The sequence below is a fragment of the Silurus meridionalis genome, chromosome 24 (assembly GCF_014805685.1).
Source record: "Silurus meridionalis isolate SWU-2019-XX chromosome 24, ASM1480568v1, whole genome shotgun sequence".
NCBI lineage: Eukaryota > Metazoa > Chordata > Actinopteri > Siluriformes > Siluridae > Silurus > Silurus meridionalis.
In genome coordinates this window covers 19,175,126-19,195,017 of record NC_060907.1, presented here as the reverse complement: position 1 = coordinate 19,195,017, position 19,892 = coordinate 19,175,126, and the positions used below count along the sequence as shown (strand labels likewise).

At 40.6% G+C, this 19,892-nt stretch overlaps 2 protein-coding genes across 2 annotated transcripts; both read left to right on the top strand.

Moving 5' to 3' along the window:
* Positions 1-7,047: 7,047 nt before the first annotated feature.
* Positions 7,048-11,903, top strand: LOC124377967 (GDP-L-fucose synthase-like). Its single transcript, XM_046837389.1, is given in 10 exon segments — positions 7,048-7,146; positions 7,149-7,195; positions 8,179-8,290; positions 8,391-8,519; positions 8,729-8,802; positions 8,982-9,115; positions 10,011-10,142; positions 10,960-11,039; positions 11,123-11,222; positions 11,297-11,903. Coding segments are annotated over 10 exon segments (963 nt in total). The 3' UTR covers positions 11,353-11,903.
* On the top strand, positions 7,138-19,495 carry LOC124377968 (GDP-L-fucose synthase-like). The gene is made up of 9 exons (XM_046837390.1): positions 7,138-7,195; positions 15,338-15,452; positions 15,539-15,667; positions 15,937-16,010; positions 16,773-16,906; positions 17,377-17,508; positions 18,454-18,533; positions 18,678-18,777; positions 19,206-19,495. The coding sequence occupies exons 2-9, from the start codon at positions 15,405-15,407 to the stop codon at positions 19,259-19,261; spliced, it is 753 nt and encodes a 250-aa protein (XP_046693346.1). The 5' UTR covers positions 7,138-7,195; positions 15,338-15,404; the 3' UTR covers positions 19,262-19,495.
* Positions 19,496-19,892: the final 397 nt, after the last annotated feature.

Here is a 19,892-nt window from a genome sequence, read left to right as displayed (position 1 = left end):
GAACCGGGAGGAGAAGACGGAACTGAATCGTGCAGCCCTTCTCCACAGTACGCAGGACCCCCGAGAGACTCCAGGCAGCCCTCCAGACTGACAGAAAGTCTCCACAGGAGAACCAACCCCTCGGGCTGGCCCCTGACCCACTCAGAGCGGCTGGAGCGGTGCTCTGCAGCCGACTACACCTCCTGAGAGGCGGCAGATCCCCATCCGCAGCGATCATACGGGCGGAATACGGGAGCAAACCGCTGGACCACTGCGCCTGAACACGACCAGCGGCAGGGCTAGCAGACAGTCCTCCTGAACCCGAGCCTCAAAAGTGAGTGGTTCAAGGAGTGGAGATCCAGAATGGGATGCAACCCACCATCCTTCTTCGAACAATGAAGCACGGGCTGTAGCAGCCTGACTCTCTGAACAAGGAGGAGGAACCACCCAGAGGTCCGTTTACCCAGGAGACCACGCACTTCCTGTCCCAGGACCAGAGCCTGCACGGGTCCCACCAGGGTGGGACACACCCCGTTGAACCGGGGAGGAGAAGACGGGAACTGAATCGCGTAGCCCTTCTCCACAGTACGCAGGACCCCTGAGAGACTCCAGGCAGCCCTCCAGACTGACAGAAAGTCTCCACAGGGAGAACCAACCCCTCGGGGCTGGCCCCTGACCCACTCAGAGCGGCTGGAGCGGTGCTCTGCAGCCGACTACACCTCCTGAGAGGCGGCAGATCCCCCCATCCGCAGCGATCATACGGGCGAAATACGGGGAGCAAACCGCTGGACCACTGCGCCCTGAACACGACCCGCGGCAGGGCTAGCAGACAGTCCTCCTGAACCCGAACGGCAGGAGCAGCGTACTGCGGCCATTGAAGCCCCCTGAGAGGCAGCGGATGACCCCATCCGCAATGAACTTTCGGGCGGAAATAAGGGAGTTAACCGCTAGAGGGAGGCAGCATCCTGAACACCCTGTGGCAGGGCCGACAGACTGTCGCCAGGGGCCCCTAGGCCGCGGGAATCGGGTGGCAACACTCTCACATCGGGCTATTTCGCTGTGCCTGGACGTACCAGGGCGAGGCTGCTGCCGAGCAGCTCCATTAGAGCAACGAGGAACTACCACTGAAACGCCACCGCGGTCTCCTGAACCCGCCAGCAATCGCCCTTACCTACAGCGTTACCAGGTCAGGCCAGGAGGGTACACCATGGCACTCAGAAGGATGCTCGCATCATCCTCCATAGCAGGCCAGCCTGGTATGCCTGCAACACACTCATCGTGTGGAAGCAACCTGTAGCCTGACCTGCCGCGTAGCCCTACCCACCAGAGCCAAGCGTCTCTTCGTAGGCAAACCGATAGCCGTCACAGACGCAACACTCGGGAAGAGATAGCTAGCGTCTCTACCACAAGTGGCATCGTCCCGTAGCCATGCCACTTAGCTCTAACAACATTCGCACACAGCGAAAGAACATCGGAAAAGCACGCGCACACGGGCCTCCCAGGACCCAGACACCTCGGTGCGCAGATCAGGGAAGGCGCTGAGGCTGTGACACAGGGCGCAGGAAACGCTCAACCAGCTCACTGGGTACGAGCTGCTTCTGCCACACGACCGGCCAAGCTAAATCCAGCCCGGACGGCCCGCGCCACGACCTCAAGGAGCTCCACATACAGCACAGGCATCATCTCATCCTCCTTGGAGAGAGAGACATGCAATGCTGCACTGCCCGCACCGGGAGAAGAAGCAGCCGCCAGGCATGCTTCCCCTAATCTCCCGAAATTTCATCCACCTCGGAGGAAGAAATACGGAGCACCGCGTCACATACACCGGGAGCGGGAGCTCGGCTAGCAGCCGGGAGCGCATAGCCGCACGGCTAAAATGCTAACAACCGATACCCTCGAGAGCCGAATAAGCACACTCCTAAGATAAGCAAACAACACGTTGGCTGCGTGTCACCCCCCCCAAAATGAATCGGGGCAAGCAGGAAACATGGAGACGGAATTCTGCCTGCATAAAAGCTCATGACTGCACAGATAACACACTCAAAGTGCTTACCTGAACGAGCAGAAGCTAATGTCGCTACCACCGCACAGCCATCTTGTAGCTTCCTGGTTTACGCGACGTCGCCTGTCTATGACGTCACGGCTTGCCTATTGGCTAGATTTCACACGTGGTTCAGAGCGTGGTCACACAGGGGCGCTCCCATAGCGTTTCGACGCAGCTCGAGTTCCTGAAGGGGAACTTAGAAGCTACTCACTGCATCAGTTAGAGTTAAATATCCTGTTGATAGCTGAAACATAATCATCCATTAGATATTTGCTTAGTTAAATCCTGGTGGTGACTTTTTTTTTTGGATGGGCAGTGAATATATATACAGTGGAACCTCGGAGCTTTCGCGACCTTTTGATACGCCCCTTCCAACCCAGTAAAAACCCAAAGAATACTATATAACATTTCACAACATAGTGTGTGAAATGTTAAGGACAGCATGAGCAGATACGACATAATGTATGCAGTGACAATCTCTAAAAAAGTCAGAAAGAAATCTCAGAAAAAAATTACTTTCTGATCTTTGACCTCATATTGACATGCACAAACTCTGACTATGTCTGCTAACATGGATAAAGTAAATCTTATGCACACAGAGAAGAGAAAAGAATGTAATGTGGAACAAAAAGATAGAAAATGATAAAGTTTAAGAATAGACACAAGCAGACACACACACACACACACATATACAGTCTGTCTGGCGGAGAGCAGAGAACAAGCCTGCATGACTCTCACACTGGCTGGCTGCTCACACTCGAGACGCTTCAGTTAGCATGTGTAAAAGTATTTGCATGTTAACAGCTTTTAGCCAAAAGAGTGAATTCTTGCTTTGATGGTATCTAGCAGGTATGAGATGGTAAATGTGGGTGATACCCTGAGTTCCAAAGTTGGGGTCATGGAATGTGTGTTACAGAGCAGGAACGAGCGAAATTAAACAGTCTGCGTCTTTAAAGCTGAGGAAGATCCTTGTTCCTGCTTTACCACACGCTCTATGGCTTTCCCCCGAAGTATGCTGCCACCTATCACCAGCACCCGCATCGGCTTCTTCTCACCATCAATCTGACAATTATTCACAACAGCGATGCCCAATGTTCTAACGTCAAAAAAACAACAATTAACCTGTAAATATAAAACATACCAATATTTATTTGCACACTGAAAGGGCAACTGGATATAAAGATGCAGAACCCTGAGCCAGGCACATGCAAATGGGTGTCATATCACCCTGAAGAGCTGTATAACCAGCAGCTGGGATATTTTTTCATTCATAGAATCTGCCACCGTAATGGTATTGCCAGTTCATGCTGGTGGTGGAATCCTACCAGCATGAACCAATCATAAAGAGAGATATATTGTAACTTACAGATGTAAAATAGCATCTCCATGCAGATCTCCAAGTCGCCGCTTTTTTTTTCCTTGTTTTCTTTTTTTTTCTGTAAATAAAGTTCAGTTAGCACGAGCTATAAACAGCTGTTAGTGCAGAACTGGGGGCTGCATCACTTCCTGGTTCGTCACACCACGTGCTGCTTCGGCCAGTAAGAGTTTGTAAAGAGTAATAAAACTAAGACTCACACATGGGGAATAAAATCCTTCCATATACCGTTAGAATCCTGCACTTATTAGCTTCATTTTCAATCAGTCTTTGTTTCTATAATGCTACTGGATGGAAATAAAAGGTTGGAAATGATAGGTGCTGCAGAATAAAAACGTCATGGCACCTGCCTATAGTGGAGACTCAACCAAAGATTCCGCCTCTTTCACTTTTTTTTATTTGATTATTTTTTATTTTGTGGTCAAACTCAAACGTTTTGTAACATTGTATTCTATCAGCCATATTTGTTTTGGTTTTTTTTAACCAGCAAGATTCCAAGTTATTCAAAATATATAAACAGAAACACCAGTTGAAGTTCTGTGACATAAACAAAAGAATAATCATCTAAATTACAACACTATTGTTTGTTTGGAGCAGAAATGCTTTACGGCATGTTGTTCACTGGACCCTTATCTTTCCTAATAAACCGGGATTAGCAGCAGTGGATGTGTTTGTGACTCGTTATTACAATAATAATGTAAGAAGTGCTTTTTTTGCATGTTGTTGTTGTGTACTTCTTACACACATTCAGCAAATACATTCGTTATACGTTTTCTATTGAAAAACAGTTATCTGAAATCGATGGCTGAGGCTTAGACCTTTAGAATGATGTAGTTAGTCATGGTTACTTTTCTCACTTTTTATTTAATCTATTGCTGAACATTAACACCTGAGAATAATGGGATATCGGTTGCACTGGCGCAACGCAGATGACTAAGAGGTTAAACATTTGGTCAAATCTTTCTTTCGGCTTCTCCTATTAGGGGTCGCCACAGCGGATCATCCGTATTCATGATGCGCATGTTCTTTCATGATTCATGATGCCCTTCCTAACGCAACCCTCCCCATTTATCCGGGCTTGGGACCGGCACTAAGAGTGCACTGGCTTGTGCAACCCTAATGGCTGGGGTCGGGTCCCTGACCAGGGATCGAACCCAGGCCGCAGTGGTGAGAGCGCCGCATTCTAACCACTAGACCAGCAAATCAAATCGTAAAAAAGAAAAGAAGAAATCCCTCCCAACAGAGCTGTGGGCTGATTTATCTTAAATTGTAATCTAGCATACCAGTGTAGATTTATGCATTGCTAGAGACTCAAAGCTTATTTGTACGTGGGTCTGGACACTTTGCTAAATGCCACAAATGTAAATGTAAATGTATTATTAAAGACATTCTCCAGCCCTTTGAAATGAACAATATTTGGATGTCTGACACATTATTTGAGCCAGTTTTGATCATTCCAGTTGGGCCAGTTTTATATATTTTATATATATTATAGAATATATGAACTAATCATAAATGGATGGACTCACCACTGACATTTTTGGCATCATAATTTTGACTAAAAGCAAGATCATTATTGCTTACAGAAAAACCTCTTTTATGAGGAATGTCTTCTCAGAGGATCTCGAGTTAAAACTTTGTAACCACAGAGCACAAGTTCTATTGGTCCTGCATAAAATGGACATAAAAATATGGATATTGGTAACATCCTGAGACACCCCTGTATAGCATATGAATCTGCCCCTGCAAAGTGAATTTGGCTTTGTAATACACTGTAGACTGAGTGATCCATCATCGTAATAATGGCAAATGAATGACTTTTTCAAAAGAAGAAAAAAACAAGCCATGTGTAAAAGATAGAGGTGTAACCCATCCAACCCACTGTCATTCTATTGTTATTGGCCCTAGATAAAGATTTTTAGCCTTCATTTACACAAAGGTTTTTTCGTGTACTTTATGTTCCGCCTTGTAACGAGCATCTACAGTTGTCATACAGGTCGTGTGCTCACCATTTTTTTCCCTGAGCCACATATCTTTATTTCCTGAGCTGCTCCCGCTACACACTCTATATTCACAAAAGTATTGGGACAACAGACTTTTTCAGGTATGTGTGCTTCTTTCATCAAAACTGTTTTTGTGGGTGGCAATTAAAATTATTGATGTAAATTAAAATAGATGAATTAATAAAAAATCCTTAGTATTATTTATAAATAAATAGTACAATAATTGGTGATCGTGACTCAGTGATGTCACTGTTTCTCTCTCAAGTTTTTTGTCGCCAGGATTTAATTTGACTTCCTTTAACGCAGTTATTGCATGTTTTCTACAACCATAGAACAGAATTTTTTCTTTCCTATATTCTTCATTTACACCCAAATACTTTTTATGTTTATGCCTTTTTTCTTGCTTTCTTTCTTTATCTGTTTGGATAGACATTAGTTTTTACGCTAAGTGTATATATATATATATATATATATATATATAGAGAGAGAGAGAGAGAGAGAGAGAGAGAGAGAGAGATAGAGATATATATATATATATATATATATATATATATATATATATATATATATATATATATATTACTACTACTACTACTACTACTAATAATAATAATAATAATAATAATAATAATAATAATATACAGTATATGTAGTATATCTGATCACATGTCCAACCTCTTGTCAAGCGTCGAAATGCTCCAAAATATATATTTATATATATTTATATATTCCAAGGTGAAAAAATAAATAAAGATTTGCAGCAAAAAGCGATAGATAGATAGATAGATAGATAGATAGATAGATAGATAGATAGATAGATAGATAGATAGATAGATAGATAGATAGATAGATAGATAGATAGATAGATAGATAGATAGATAGATAGATAGATTTCCTAAAAGGTTTTCTGAGGTGTAAAAAATGGGTTCTGTTAAAGACATTTTGCAGCCCTTTGAAATAAAAACTTGGTTGTCTGACACTTTTAATTTGTTTAAAAATGTTTCCCAGGGCAGGGCAAAGGACAGAGCAATGTTGGCAAAACAGAAGAAGAAAACAATCTATATGAAAAAGAAAGAGGTGTAACCCATCCAACCCATTATCATTCTCCTGGTTAAACACACTGTTGGACTTTTCATTTGTGTGGTTTTTTTGGCTCTAGATGAAGGATTTCAGTATCAGTGTACACAAAAAATGTTCTGTGTTTGTTCCAACAGGTCATGTGCTCACCATTATGTCTGTCTTCTCAGAATTGAATTCACTATGTGGAAAAAAACAATCATTGCTATTTAGAAACCAGGTGTGCTGCACATGATCAGTAAAAACATTCCCATATAGTCATATTCAGATAATTAGAGTGTGAAAGGAAAACACTCCTGGTATGATTTCACCACCAGCATGAACTGGCAATACCATTACAGTGGCAGATTCTATAAATGAAAAAAATCCCAGCTGCTGGTTATACAGCTCTACAGGGTAATATGACACCCATTTGCATGTGCCTGATTTGAATTGGCTCAGGGTTATGCATCTTTATATCCAGCTGGCCTTTCAGTGTGCAAATAAATATTGGTATGTTTCATATTTACAGGTTAATTGTTGTTTTTTTTTACGTTGAAACTTTGGGCATCGCTGTAGATAATTGTCAGATGGAAGGTGAGAAGAAAACGATGCAGGTGCTGGTGACCGGTGGCAGCGGGCTTCTGGGAAAAGCCATAGAGCATGTGGTAAAGCAGGAAGGTGGAGCAGAAAAGGGGAGAAGTGGATCTTCCTCAGCTCTAAAGATGCAGACCTGACGTGAGTTCAAGCCCTTAAAATGCTGACACCACCTTAAATCTTATCACCATTTCACAAACCCACACGTCACTGTGGGATTATTTATAATGTCTATTCTTGTCAATGAAAATCTCAGCATCTGTTCAGCTCTGCTACCTCTAGCTTTGCCCCCTGTCTTTTACTCAATACCACTGTCTCTAAACAATACAACATTGCAGGTTTCACCACAGTCCTATAAACTTTCCCTTTCACTCTTGCAGATACTCTTCTATCACAAATCACTTCTGCTATCATTCTTCTCCACCCACTCCACCCTGCCTGCACTCTTTTCTTCACTTCTCTAACAAATACTTTGCACTGTTTACCCCAGGTTCCTAAACTCCTCCACCTTCTATATCTATTCTTTAATTCACACACATTTACTCTGTCTTACTCCTACTGACTTTCATTCCCCTTTCTCTCCAGCAAGTACCTCCATCTTTCTAGACTCCTTTCAACCTGCTCTCTGCTCTCACCACTGCGAACAGGTAAGGGCTCAGGGCCGATCCTTGATTCAGTTCCACCCCACCTTAAACCAGTCTGTCATTCCTACTGCACACTTCACTGCTCTTACACTGTCTTCATACATGTCCTGCACCACCCTCACATACTTTTCTGCCAGACCTGACTTCCTCATACAATACCAAAACTCCTCTCTGTCGTACACTTTCTCTAAATACACAAACATACCAGACCTTCTCGATACTTGTCCATCAACATACACAAAGCAAATAATATGTCAGTATTGCTCTTCCTCCGACCATACTGTTGCTCACAGACAGAGTTTCATGGCTGAACATGTACTGTCTGAGCTAAAAAACACATTCTGACCAATCAGACCAATCAATTATCACACTTAATGAATTATTTGCAAGATTGATTATATTTCTAAGAAAATTTCATAAAGATAAAAATTATGTGATGGAGGCAATTAAAACGAATATTTCTTGCACTTTTTTCTTCAGAAATGCAGCCGAGACGAGGGCCATCTTCGAGAAACATCAACCCACACACGTTATTCACCTCGCAGCTGTAGTGGGCACCTTCATGAGCGTGACAAAGAACCTAAATTTCATGGTAATTAATCACTGTGACTCAGAAATACACACATATACTGTATACACACTCGAAGAACCTTTCTTTATTAGCTGAACCAACACTTTTAAACTGTTTTCAGAGGAAGAACCTGACCTTAAACGATAACGTGCTACAAACGGCTCATGAGTTTGATGTGGTGAAAGTCATCTCCTGTTTGTCCACATGCTCTTTTCCAGCAGAAACCACCTACCCCATCGATGAGACTATGGTACACACAAACACAGAACAACTGTAAACAGTTTAGTAGCTACAATATTTTTAGACTTGTAGACTCATATAATTGAGCCCATATTCGGGGGTATCATCCTGCCAGCTTTGAAAAGTGGTTGTGCAGCTTTTGTAGCTATTGTGCAGAAGATAGTATTTTTAGCCCACTGTCAAGATCTAAAATCTAATACCAAACGATCTTGTTCATAGATCCATAATGGTCCTCCTCCTGAATCGAACTCGGGCTACGCCTACGCCAAGAGGATGATTGATGTACATAACAGGTTTGATCAATTTCAAAGTATTAACAACCTCCTGTAAGAATGTTAATTTAATATTCATGGAAGGATTTTCAGTTTCAGCATTTGACCTTAAAGGTTTTCATTAGTTGATTTTGTGGTTACCTTGCAGTAGGCTATTTTCTAGAAGTGTGACTGAGTTAATATTGTGTGTTTATGTGCAGGGCCTGTTTTCAGCAGTATGGACGGCGGTACACATCTGTTATTCCCACAAACATTTATGGCCCTCATGACAACTTCAGCTTCGAGAATGGTCACGTTTTACCCGCACTCATCCACAAAGCCTACAAGGCGAAGAGTAAGACAAACTGTCAAGACAAACTGATTAGACAAACAAATGTATGACGCCGCCCTCATCCACAGCGACTTACAGTTAGCTCATTATGTATACATCTGGACTGTTTTGTCTTCAGAATGACAATCAGCTATCATTCTTGTTCCATGGAAGTTCTGTGGAAGTTATGTAGAAGCGTTGCAGTCAGGTGAGAACTTTTGTGTTGCAAGTAGAACAGGCAAAACACGATCAGGTATCAAACCAGCAGTGGGTGCAAAATAAGCTGTCACTTGCTGGTTGCCATCAACCTTTGATTTGCAATCTGTGCTTTTTCTTCTGGGGCCACATTAGTAGAGATTTGCCTGGTTGAAAAGTCATTATGATCCTTAGAGAATGAAACGCAGCCAATCAGTGAAAGCTGTGGTAATTATGTGATTATCAGATGACACACAAGCAGATTAAGAGAGAAGGTTTTAGAGAACTGGTCCTTTAATTATTTGTCTCAATTTGAAACCAATATTTACTTTTGTCACTTTATTTAAAGGGATGTATTTGTGTGCATTCAAGATGATGATGTGAGTGATATCATGGCCAGTTTTCAGTTTTATTCATGATTATAGATTAAGATAAGCCGGGTGATGTCTTATCTGTGTGTATCGTGCCATCCGTAATCACTGTTAGGGGCTTTTCATAAGTACACAGTGTTTATACTCTGTGGACTTGACAAGTCAAGTTTATTTTTATAGCGCTTTTCACAACAGACATTGTCTCAAAGCAGCTTTACAGAATTTAACAGTTAAGGTGAACAATGTGTATTTATCCCTGATGAACAGCCATGGTTTGAACAGGTAGACTGGCCATGGCTGATTAATGAATACACAGTAATGCTGAAACTGTTGTGTTATTGTGTGTGTTGTAGGAGATGGAACAGCTCTGGAGGTCTGGGGATCGGGTCGAGGACTACGTCAGTTCATCTACTCTGTAGATTTGGCCCGTCTTTGCGTGTGGGCTCTGAGAGAATACGATGAAATTGAGCCCATCATTCTCACAGGTACTCATGTGTACTCGGGAACACATAACGCAAGAAGTACAATTTTCTTTTAAATGACAGACCTTATGCTTCGTATGTGTTTAATACTTTGCTTTGGATTCAACATGTTTAAAACTCAGAGTGGCGCAGGGAAAGGGGTAATTTTGGAACTAGAACTTGGCGACCCTGGGGTTTCAGCAATTGTTTCTAGTGCGACCTCGTTTAGAACTCCTTGGAGCAGTGGAGTGGTGCACAACGAGCCATGAGTACATCATGATCATGTCTCGTCTGCTCATCCAATAAAAACGTGGTTGCATAATTTAGAAGAAACAGCTCAACACCACAGTAATGCATGTTGTGGAATGGAGCAGCGAGGGCCCCTCACGATTGCAGATCAAACAGGTATGATATTCTCTAGTGTGAGGGCCGTTCGAGCACCACCTGGGTACTTTTTTTAGGCTGAACCCATATCTTTGAGTTTAGCAGAAGACACATAATCATGACATCGTAACTGGTAGGGATGCTGAAATTCCCTTTGTGCAGCACTCACATTATCACCATTCTTATAAAAGGTTTCACATCGAATGTTAGTTGAAAACCACTTCACTGCTCCATTATAACCAACGGCAATGAGTTCTTAAGGACCTTGAACTGGTTCCAAACAATTGCCGACACTCCGGGGTCACCAACTCCTATTTCCAAAGTTTCCTGTTTGGATGCACCAACCTGTATTGAATTTATATCATTTCTTTTTAAATTTTGCAAGTCGGCTTGTATAATACTAAGCTTTGGCCCTGTTTGCTTACTCTGGCTTTCTCTTACACTGTTCTGTTCACAGTTGGAGAAGAAGATGAGATATCCATTAAAACTGCAGTCGATGTGATTGTGGAAGCTTTCGGCTTCACAGGACCTGTGATTGTATCTTTTTCTTCGTGTATACAAGCTGTGTGTGTGTAAGAGTCAGTAAAATACCAAGTATGGCCTTTGACTGATGTGTTCAGTATGATACCAGCAAACCCGATGGCCAGCTGAAGAAAACGGCAAACAATGCCAAACTGAGACGCTACCTTCCTAATTTTACCTTCACTCCATTCCATATAGGTAAAAACATACACACAATATAATGGATATTACCTGTGCTATATATTCTGAACTTACCTGTGCTTTTTCCTCAGCTGTGAAGGAGACGTGTGATTGGTTAGCTGCTAATTACGACATCGCTCGCAAATGACCGTCCAGCTTGAAACTGATGAGTGACACGTTCTTCACACTTTACAGCATGTAACGTGAAGCACCTGTCGACACGCTTCAGCCACAGTTTTCCATAAAATCTCAGGATATTGTTTTACAAATTGATTTAAATTCAAACTGGTGTGCCTTATTATTCTGTTTATATCATCTAAAAATCATTAACCCTAGAAATTGTATTGTTTATAAATCATTGTGGTGTCTGGATAATTAAATGCAGTCAATCGGACAACTGTGGGAATTATGTGATTATTAAATAATACACAAACAGATTTGTACAGATTCATACAGATTTAACTATATGTCTCATTTTCTGAACTGATATTCACTGATATTCTATTTTGTAAAATTGCTGTAGGGGTGAACTTGGAGAAACATGGCAGCTGATGTAACATATCAATATATATATACATGATAACATAGCAATAGCCTTTAGGTGCCAGGTTTTAGTCTGGAATGGCCTGTGTGGGTTTTACAATTACTATTTGTTACACTGTATAACAAGATTCTAATAAAACCTTTCCTCAAATCCGATGACCGAGTGTGATATTGTGTGCTCACCATGACAGATTACACACTGTTCCCCATGAGTACAAATGAGTTCTTTTGTTTAATCATTCATACATTTGTTGTAGTATTTATAAGAGGTGGAGGTAAAAAATCCAACGCATCAGCTGATACAAAGGCAATCCTAGAAAGCTTAAAACATAAGATCAAGGACCAGAGTATCACTCAACAGAACAAAGACGGCTGTTAGCAAAAGCGAGCAAATGCTGAGCAATATTTAGCACCAAAACACATTCATTTGGGGGCCTTTTCATTTTATTCGTTTGTTCTATTTACTATTTGTTTCATTCAGCATTTTATTCCCTGGAATTGATTGTCTTTTTTTATAATAGTGGCAGTAGATTGAATAATGTGGAGAAGCGTGGCCACTGTCCTGCACAGGATCGTTCTATCAGTTTCACTCAGAGGGAAATCCTAGAAATAAGAGTAATGTAACAGAAATATATCAATTCTTTAATTAGTTTACATAGACAATGTCTGTCTGAGAGCTGTCTGTGTAAGAGACACACATCTGAGAATGATGTATGACCTTTATCTACACCTCTAATTATCTACATACTCGACTTATAATCGTAGTCCAGGTCAAAACCAGAAGCTAAAAAATGGGGTAACAATGAATGTTGATAGGACCTAAGGGCATAAATGCACAATGTGGACAATTCAAGGAATATACAACATCACACAGTACAAAGTAGAGTGGAACGGTGAAGTGTGTGTTAATATAACATATGTCTATGGTCTACTTAAATCCAAAGTTCCCTTTTCTCGAGCTGCAAAAAAGTGGTGAATGGAGCAGAGGTTGAGGAACTGTTCAAGCCAGATTTCATGCAGTAAAAAAGTACATTTGAACCGGTTCATTCCGCAAATGGATTCCTTGCTTTGTCTTGGTTCAATGGTGTGAGTGACAGCCCCACCCACACAGATTGTCTGGGAGGTATCCAACTTTTGGACTCATAATTCCCAGAGGCAACAGACTTGACATCTTTCCTCAGGGTTTGATTAATTTTTGCACCCTTCAGTGCACTCATTGTGTCTTCGACTGAGAATTTTGGATTGTGTAATATAACAACCACAACAACCACAGGATTTGAGAGCACACCTGGTGAGTTTTTCTCTCTACATCCTCAATTAGAAAAGGTAACTATTGTTTACTTATCGCAAATAGACAGGACTAGGATTTATATTGTATATATATATATATATATATATATATATATATATATATATATATATATAAAATGAATTATTTTTTATGAGCATTAGTGTTAATCATGTCTATTGTGCTTTTCTTGCCTGCCTTCAACTGACTTTTGAACGATGAGCACAACACAGATAAGACGACACCTAGCGGTTACTCCTGTATACTACAAAGATACAATTCACATTTTTTAAAATATTTCAGACATATTCTGAACTGAAGATAAATTGTATTCACTGGTACTTATTCTGTTTTTTTTACATGACAGAAACATTTAATCAAATTACATCAGCTTGTATGTGTCTGTTGCTGAAACAAACAAATGATCTTTCTGTTTGATTCATATGAACCAGTTAATTTGGCAAACAGATCCTTGCTTTGTATTCAATGGTGTGAGCGACAGCCACACCCACACAGATTGTCTGGGAGGTATCCAACTTTTGGACTCATAATTCCCAGAGGCAACAGACTTGACATCTTTCCTCAGGGTTTGATTAATTTTGCACCCTTCAGTGCACTCATTGTGTCTTCGACTGAGAATTTTGGATTGTGTAATATAACAACCACAACAACCACAGAGAGCACACCTGGTGAGTTTTGCTCTACATCCTCAATTAGAAAAGGTAACTATTGTTTACTTATCGCAAATAGACAGGACTAGGATTTATATTGTATATATATATATAAAATGAATTATTTTTATGAGCATTAGTGTTAATCATTGTGCTTTTCTTGCCTTCAACTGACTTTTGAACGATGAGCACAACACAGATAAGACGACACCTAGCGGTTACTCCTGTATACTACAAAGATACAATTCACATTTTTAAATATTTCAGACATATTCTGAACTGAAGATAAATTGTATTCACTGGTACTTGTTCTGTTTTTTTTTACATGACAGAAACATTTAATCAAATTACATCAGCTTGTATGTGTCTGTTGCTGAAACAAACAAATGATCTTTCTGTTTGATTCATATGAACCAGTTAATTTGGCAAACAGATCCTTGCTTTGTATTCAATGGTGTGAGCGACAGCCACACCCACACAGATTGTCTGGGAGGTATCCAACTTTTGGACTCATAATTCCCAGAGGCAACAGACTTGACATCTTTCCTCAGGGTTTGATTAATTTTGCACCCTTCAGTGCACTCATTGTGTCTTCGACTGAGAATTTTGGATTGTGTAATATAACAACCACAACAACCACAGGATTTGAGAGCACACCTGGCACACCTGGTGAGTTTTTCTCTACATCCTCAATTAGAAAAGGTAACTATTGTTTACTTATCGCAAATAGACAGGACTAGGATTTATATTGTATATATATATATATATATATATATATATATATATATATACACGTTAGGCGTGGCACAGAGGCGGAAGCCGGAGTAACGGCAAACAGAAACTTTATTAGAACAAAGGCAGAGCCAACACAAAACACCCGTGCAGTTCGGGATAATCCGGCAAACGGCAGTTCACTTGTATTACCCACGGTGCGTTATGGAGGAGGCGCGGCACGGAGGGAAGCGACGGGGAAGCGTCGGTAGTCCGAGGTGCGCTGGAGAAGCCAAACGCAGCCGTGGAGTGAGCGAGGAGTCCGGGCGAAGAAGGCACGCAGCGGGAGAAGCACATAAGCGAATACACAGCCTGAACCTGCACGACCACGCATGAACGTACAATAACGGACCCGGAATGTGGGTGAGTGAGTGGTTTATATGGTGGCAGGAAATGAGAGGATAACGTGCTTCAGCTGTGTGCGATTTGCGCTGCGTGCTTGGGAGCGCGCAGCGGCAAAGGCAGCCTCTGAAGGAGGCGTGGCAGGCAGATTCCTGACAATATAGAATAATATTAGAACAAGAGCATTCACAAACATTGCAGATCAATAACATTTACAGCATTTGGCAGACATCCTGATCCAGAAAAACATGTTTGTCATTTGTCAACTGAGCAGTTGAGGGTGGGGCCCCAGCAGTGGCATCTTAGTGATTCTGGGATTTAAGCTCACAACCTTTAAAGCAGAAATCAACCATCTTAACCACTGAACTATCACTTCCCCAACTAGTGGCAGAGACTCTTCTACAAAAACCTCTTCACAAATCAGACTTATCGTTGTTGTATCGCGCAGTACTGATACAATGCAAAGGAAAGTGATGATGTGATGGAGTTATGAATAATATTTCATGCACCTACTCCAGAAACGAAGCTGAGACGAGGGCCATCTTCGAGAAATATCAGCCCACACATGTTATTCACCTCGCAGCAATGGTGGGCAGTCTCTTCATGCACATGAAACAGAACCTAGACTTCTGGGTAAATCTCATACACACAGACAGACAAACACATATACACACAGAAATACACATAATTAGCTGACATATTTTTTGTTTTTGTTTTAGAGGAAAAACATGGCTATGAATATTAACGTGCTGCACATGGCTCACGAGTTTGACGTGGAGAAAGTCGTCTCGTCTTTGTCCACATGCATTTTCCCGGATAAAACCTCTTACCCGATTGATGAGACTATGGTACACACATACACACACAACTGGCACATAGATTTGTACAGAATCTATATAAGTATAGTCATATAAAAAAAATTTTAATGTATATTTCCTCCCCTTTAATCATTATTATAATCCATATTCACTCATATGGTGCTTTTAACAACAGCAGCCGATGTAGATTTTGATCCCTGTTCAATAAAACTCTAGATATAGATATATTGGATAAATCTTTATGACTGCAGCAGCAGGAACAAAGTGTGAAATCTAACACTGAATGATTTTGTTCATAGATCCATGATGGTCCTCCACATGAGTCAAACTCAGGTTACTCCTATGCCAAGAGGATAATTGATTTATATAACAGGTTTGTCACATCTCACCAGTGGTGGGTCGTGCATTTGGTACCTGGGTCTTCAGTGGGGACGTACCCGACTTAATCCACCTCTTAATACCACCACTATTGCGTCACAATTATAGAAACCATCAATACTATACAAAAGCGCAATAAACCAACGCATGGCAATACAGAGAGAGAGAGGCGTCTCACATATGGAGGGTGAAGACCATTTTACTAAAGCAAGAAACCCAGTTAAGTCTCAGTTCAGAATCAATATTTGTCTAATAACATGACTAAAATATAAAAAAAATAATTCAAATTTAAAATCTTGGTTAAAGTAAAAAGATCAATTTATAATATTCTCTATGGTAAAAGGGCCAACAGTACTGACTATGAAGGCTCTGGGCAGATTAGATTGACATGGCAGCACAATCTGATTGGACAAAAAAATCTAACATCCACATACACGTACTGGAAGCAGTGCAGCCGAGAGAAACACTATGAAATGAAGAGAAGAAACTGTTGGGAATAAATTTATACAATTTCATGGAACAAATATCAGAATTTAGGTTGTAAATGTAGGTCAGTGCTTCTGATAGTGTTTAGGCCAGCAGAGAAGGCTTTGACCAGTGGTGACGGCCCACCTCTGCATCTCACTATCTATGTTTATTTGGCGGGTAGTTTCATTTCCATTGGTAGGAATTTTTAAAAAGCTCTGACTTTGAAGGAAAATACTGTTGGTCAGCAAAATGGAAGTGTGTGTGTGTGTGTATGTGTGTGTGTGTGTAGAACCTGTTTTCAGCAGTATGGACGGCGATACACGGCGATTATTTCCACAAATATCTTTGGCCCATATGACAACTTCCACCTTGAGCATGGTCACGTTTTATCTGCACTCATCCACAAAACCTACAAAGCAAAGAGTAATACAACTCTCTCTCTCTCTCTCTCTCTCTCACACACAAACAAACAATATGTAGAATGTATCTAGTATCAGCACCCAATAGAAGAAATAGAAGTCATGTTACAAGGCGCAGATCACCAGGTTTTATACAGGTGGCAGTCAGGTCTGGTTGGGCTACATTAGATTAGCTATGTGAGGTTATCCAGGTCAGGTTAGGCACAAACTAAAACAAACAACACTGCCAGGAATGAATAGAGCCTTGTGTAGAGCTTCACTGTCTGTGGTGAGGTATAGGAAGTTATAACAGTATAGGAAGACATTTGTGTCCTCACACGTGGTGTGAATATTGAGTCAACCAGTAATGTGGAGCTTCACAAAAGGGTAGCAGTAACAACATTAGCATGTAATTCTTGAGAAAAAAAAGTCATCATGAGAGCATATAAGTGGATACCCAGTAATGAAACTGTTGTGTAATGTTGTGTCTTTTAGGGGACGGAACAGCTCTGCAGGTTTGGGGTTCGGGTAGAGGACTACGTCAGTTCATCTTCTCTCTCGATGTGGCTCGTCTTTTTGTGTGGGTGCTGAGAGAATATGAGGAAATCGAGCCCATCATTCTCTCAGGTACTGATACACGAATCACAAGACATCACTAAGATGAGAAACACAAAGTGTGTGTGTAGAAATATGGACCTTTTTACTGTCACTCAAAAAAAAAAATTCCAATCACTGCCTTTTATTTTAAACCTAAAATATTGGTTCTAGAAGGCTTTAAAGGGTCAAAAGGTCATTTGTACTAGACTTTGTAACAGTTCCAGCTGCAGTTCCTCCTCCACCTCACCAGAGGGAGCCTTCACCCCAATACTAGCACTTCCAGGTCTAATGAACACTTCCTTCCTTTCCTGTAATAAATGTTACACATTCTGACTGTCCACTTGATAAAAGTTCATTTTATCAAGTGGACAGTCAGAATGTGTAACATATATTAGTAGTCAATATTAAAATATAATAATAATAATAATAATAGTTAACGCCCCGTATCTATTAACTGAAGCAAGATTTACCGTAACTAAATTAATTAGCAGAAGGGGCAGTCAGTGGGGAAATGTCCAGTAGCTAATTTAACTAATATCCAGTCATAAAGCTAAACCATATGATAGCTGCTACATCTCACTGGTTGCGCAATGAGGCGCTTTCGAGCAAAGAATGCAATAACGTCAGATTCGATGTCAAGCGCTAAAATGCTCCCCTGCCACAGACTGCCGCACTTATCTCATAATAAGCCATAATTAAAAGATAGTAAGTCATAATTATGGGATTCTTGCTGTTTGTTTGTTTTTTTATCTTTGTGAATGCAATGTGCTTCCGCACTTTATTTTAAACAAGCTTTAAAATATTTTTAGGTACCTTTAAAATAAAATAAAAATTTTTTTTTTATTTCCTTTTTTTTTTTTTTTTAAAGCATGTGTCTTTTAAAATTACTTTTAATGACCTTTTTTGATTGATTGTTTAATGTCTCTCTCTCTCTCACACACACACACACACACACACACACCGTTTTGTTTGCAGTTGGAGAAGAAGATGAGATAACCATTAAGAATGCAGTCAATGCAATTATAGAAGCATTCGGCTTCACGGGACCTGTGATTGTATCCTTTAATTTACATATACAAACTGAAAGTGAGAATGGAGTGTGGAAGAGAAAAAGAGAGTGTGTGTGTGAGTGGGTTTATGTGTGGGTGTGGGTGTGAGTCAGAAGTGAGAAAAACACAGTTTGGCCTTTACCTGTTCAGTATGACACAAGCAAATCAGACGGTCAGCTGAAGAAAACGGCGAGTAACACCAAACTGAGACGCTACCTTCCTAATTTCACCTTCACTCCATTCCATACAGGTAAAACCTGCACACATACCCACCAACAGAATATACAATGTATGCAAATAGCACTAAACATTTACACCGACAAATAAATGAGGGAAATGAGGAGACAGTAGGCATGCTTGCTTTAACTCAAAAATATATCATTTTTAACATTTTCACTTTTCAGTGCTACTGTTTGCTTTCATACACACATGCACAGCTGACATTTGATTATTAAGTTGAAAACAACAAGATCATTTCCTCACTCCATCCTCACTTCATTCCTAGCTTTTCCCGGAATTGTTTTTGGAGACATTGACAAATCTACACTAACTTAGACAAATACACAAGCACACACCCATAAAGACACCAAACATAAACCCTAACGTCCACAAACACCACACCCGTACTCATGCACAAAGGCAGATATTGATTCTGACTTTACTTGTGCTTTTCCTCAGCTGTGAAGGAGACATGTGATTGGTTTGCTGATAATTACAACATCGCTCGTAGATGACCATTCGGCTCAAACCACCAAGTGATGATCTTTTTACACTTTTTACACTTTACCAGAACTTGGGGTTAAATTGGTTGTAAACACTTTTCTGTTTTATTCTTTACAATCAAGGGGGGAAAATGCATATGATCTTAGGATATTTAATTTAAAACATATGAAAATTTTTCTTTAAATCTATCTGATGGGGCTTTGTAATCTCATTAATGTAATAATAAAAAACACCTTTATTTGCCATCTAGGCTTCATCTTTTTTGCCATAGAAAGAGGTAAAAGTGTGAAGAAATATGACTGGGTAAACTCTATTTATTAACTGACAGACATTTCTTGAGTGTGAGAATCAACCATTTTAGCTCATCTCGTGTGTGTTTGATACAGCATTCTAGCTGCTCAGCAGTTCTGGGTGTTCTTTGTTGTATTTTTCATTTCATGATGCCCGAAAGGTTTTCAAATGGTGAAAGGTCTAGACAGCAAGCAGGCCAGTTCAGCACCTGAATCATTCTAATACTCAAGCTATTTTTATAGATGCAAATGCAGTTAGCATTGTTGGAATCATTTGTTGCTTTAAAACCTGTTACAAACAAAACTTTTTTTTTTTTAAAACAAACAAACAGATAAGTTCAGGTTGGCTGGT

Coding starts and splice junctions, on each gene's coding strand:
- LOC124377968 (XM_046837390.1), top strand. CDS start 15,405: ATGGTGGGCAGTCTCTTCATGCACATGAAACAGAACCTAGACTTCTGG. Junction 16,011..16,772: donor ATAATTGATTTATATAACAG/GTTTGTCACATC, acceptor GTGTGTGTGTAG/AACCTGTTTTCAGCAGTATG. Junction 16,907..17,376: donor CAAAACCTACAAAGCAAAGA/GTAATACAACTC, acceptor TGTGTCTTTTAG/GGGACGGAACAGCTCTGCAG.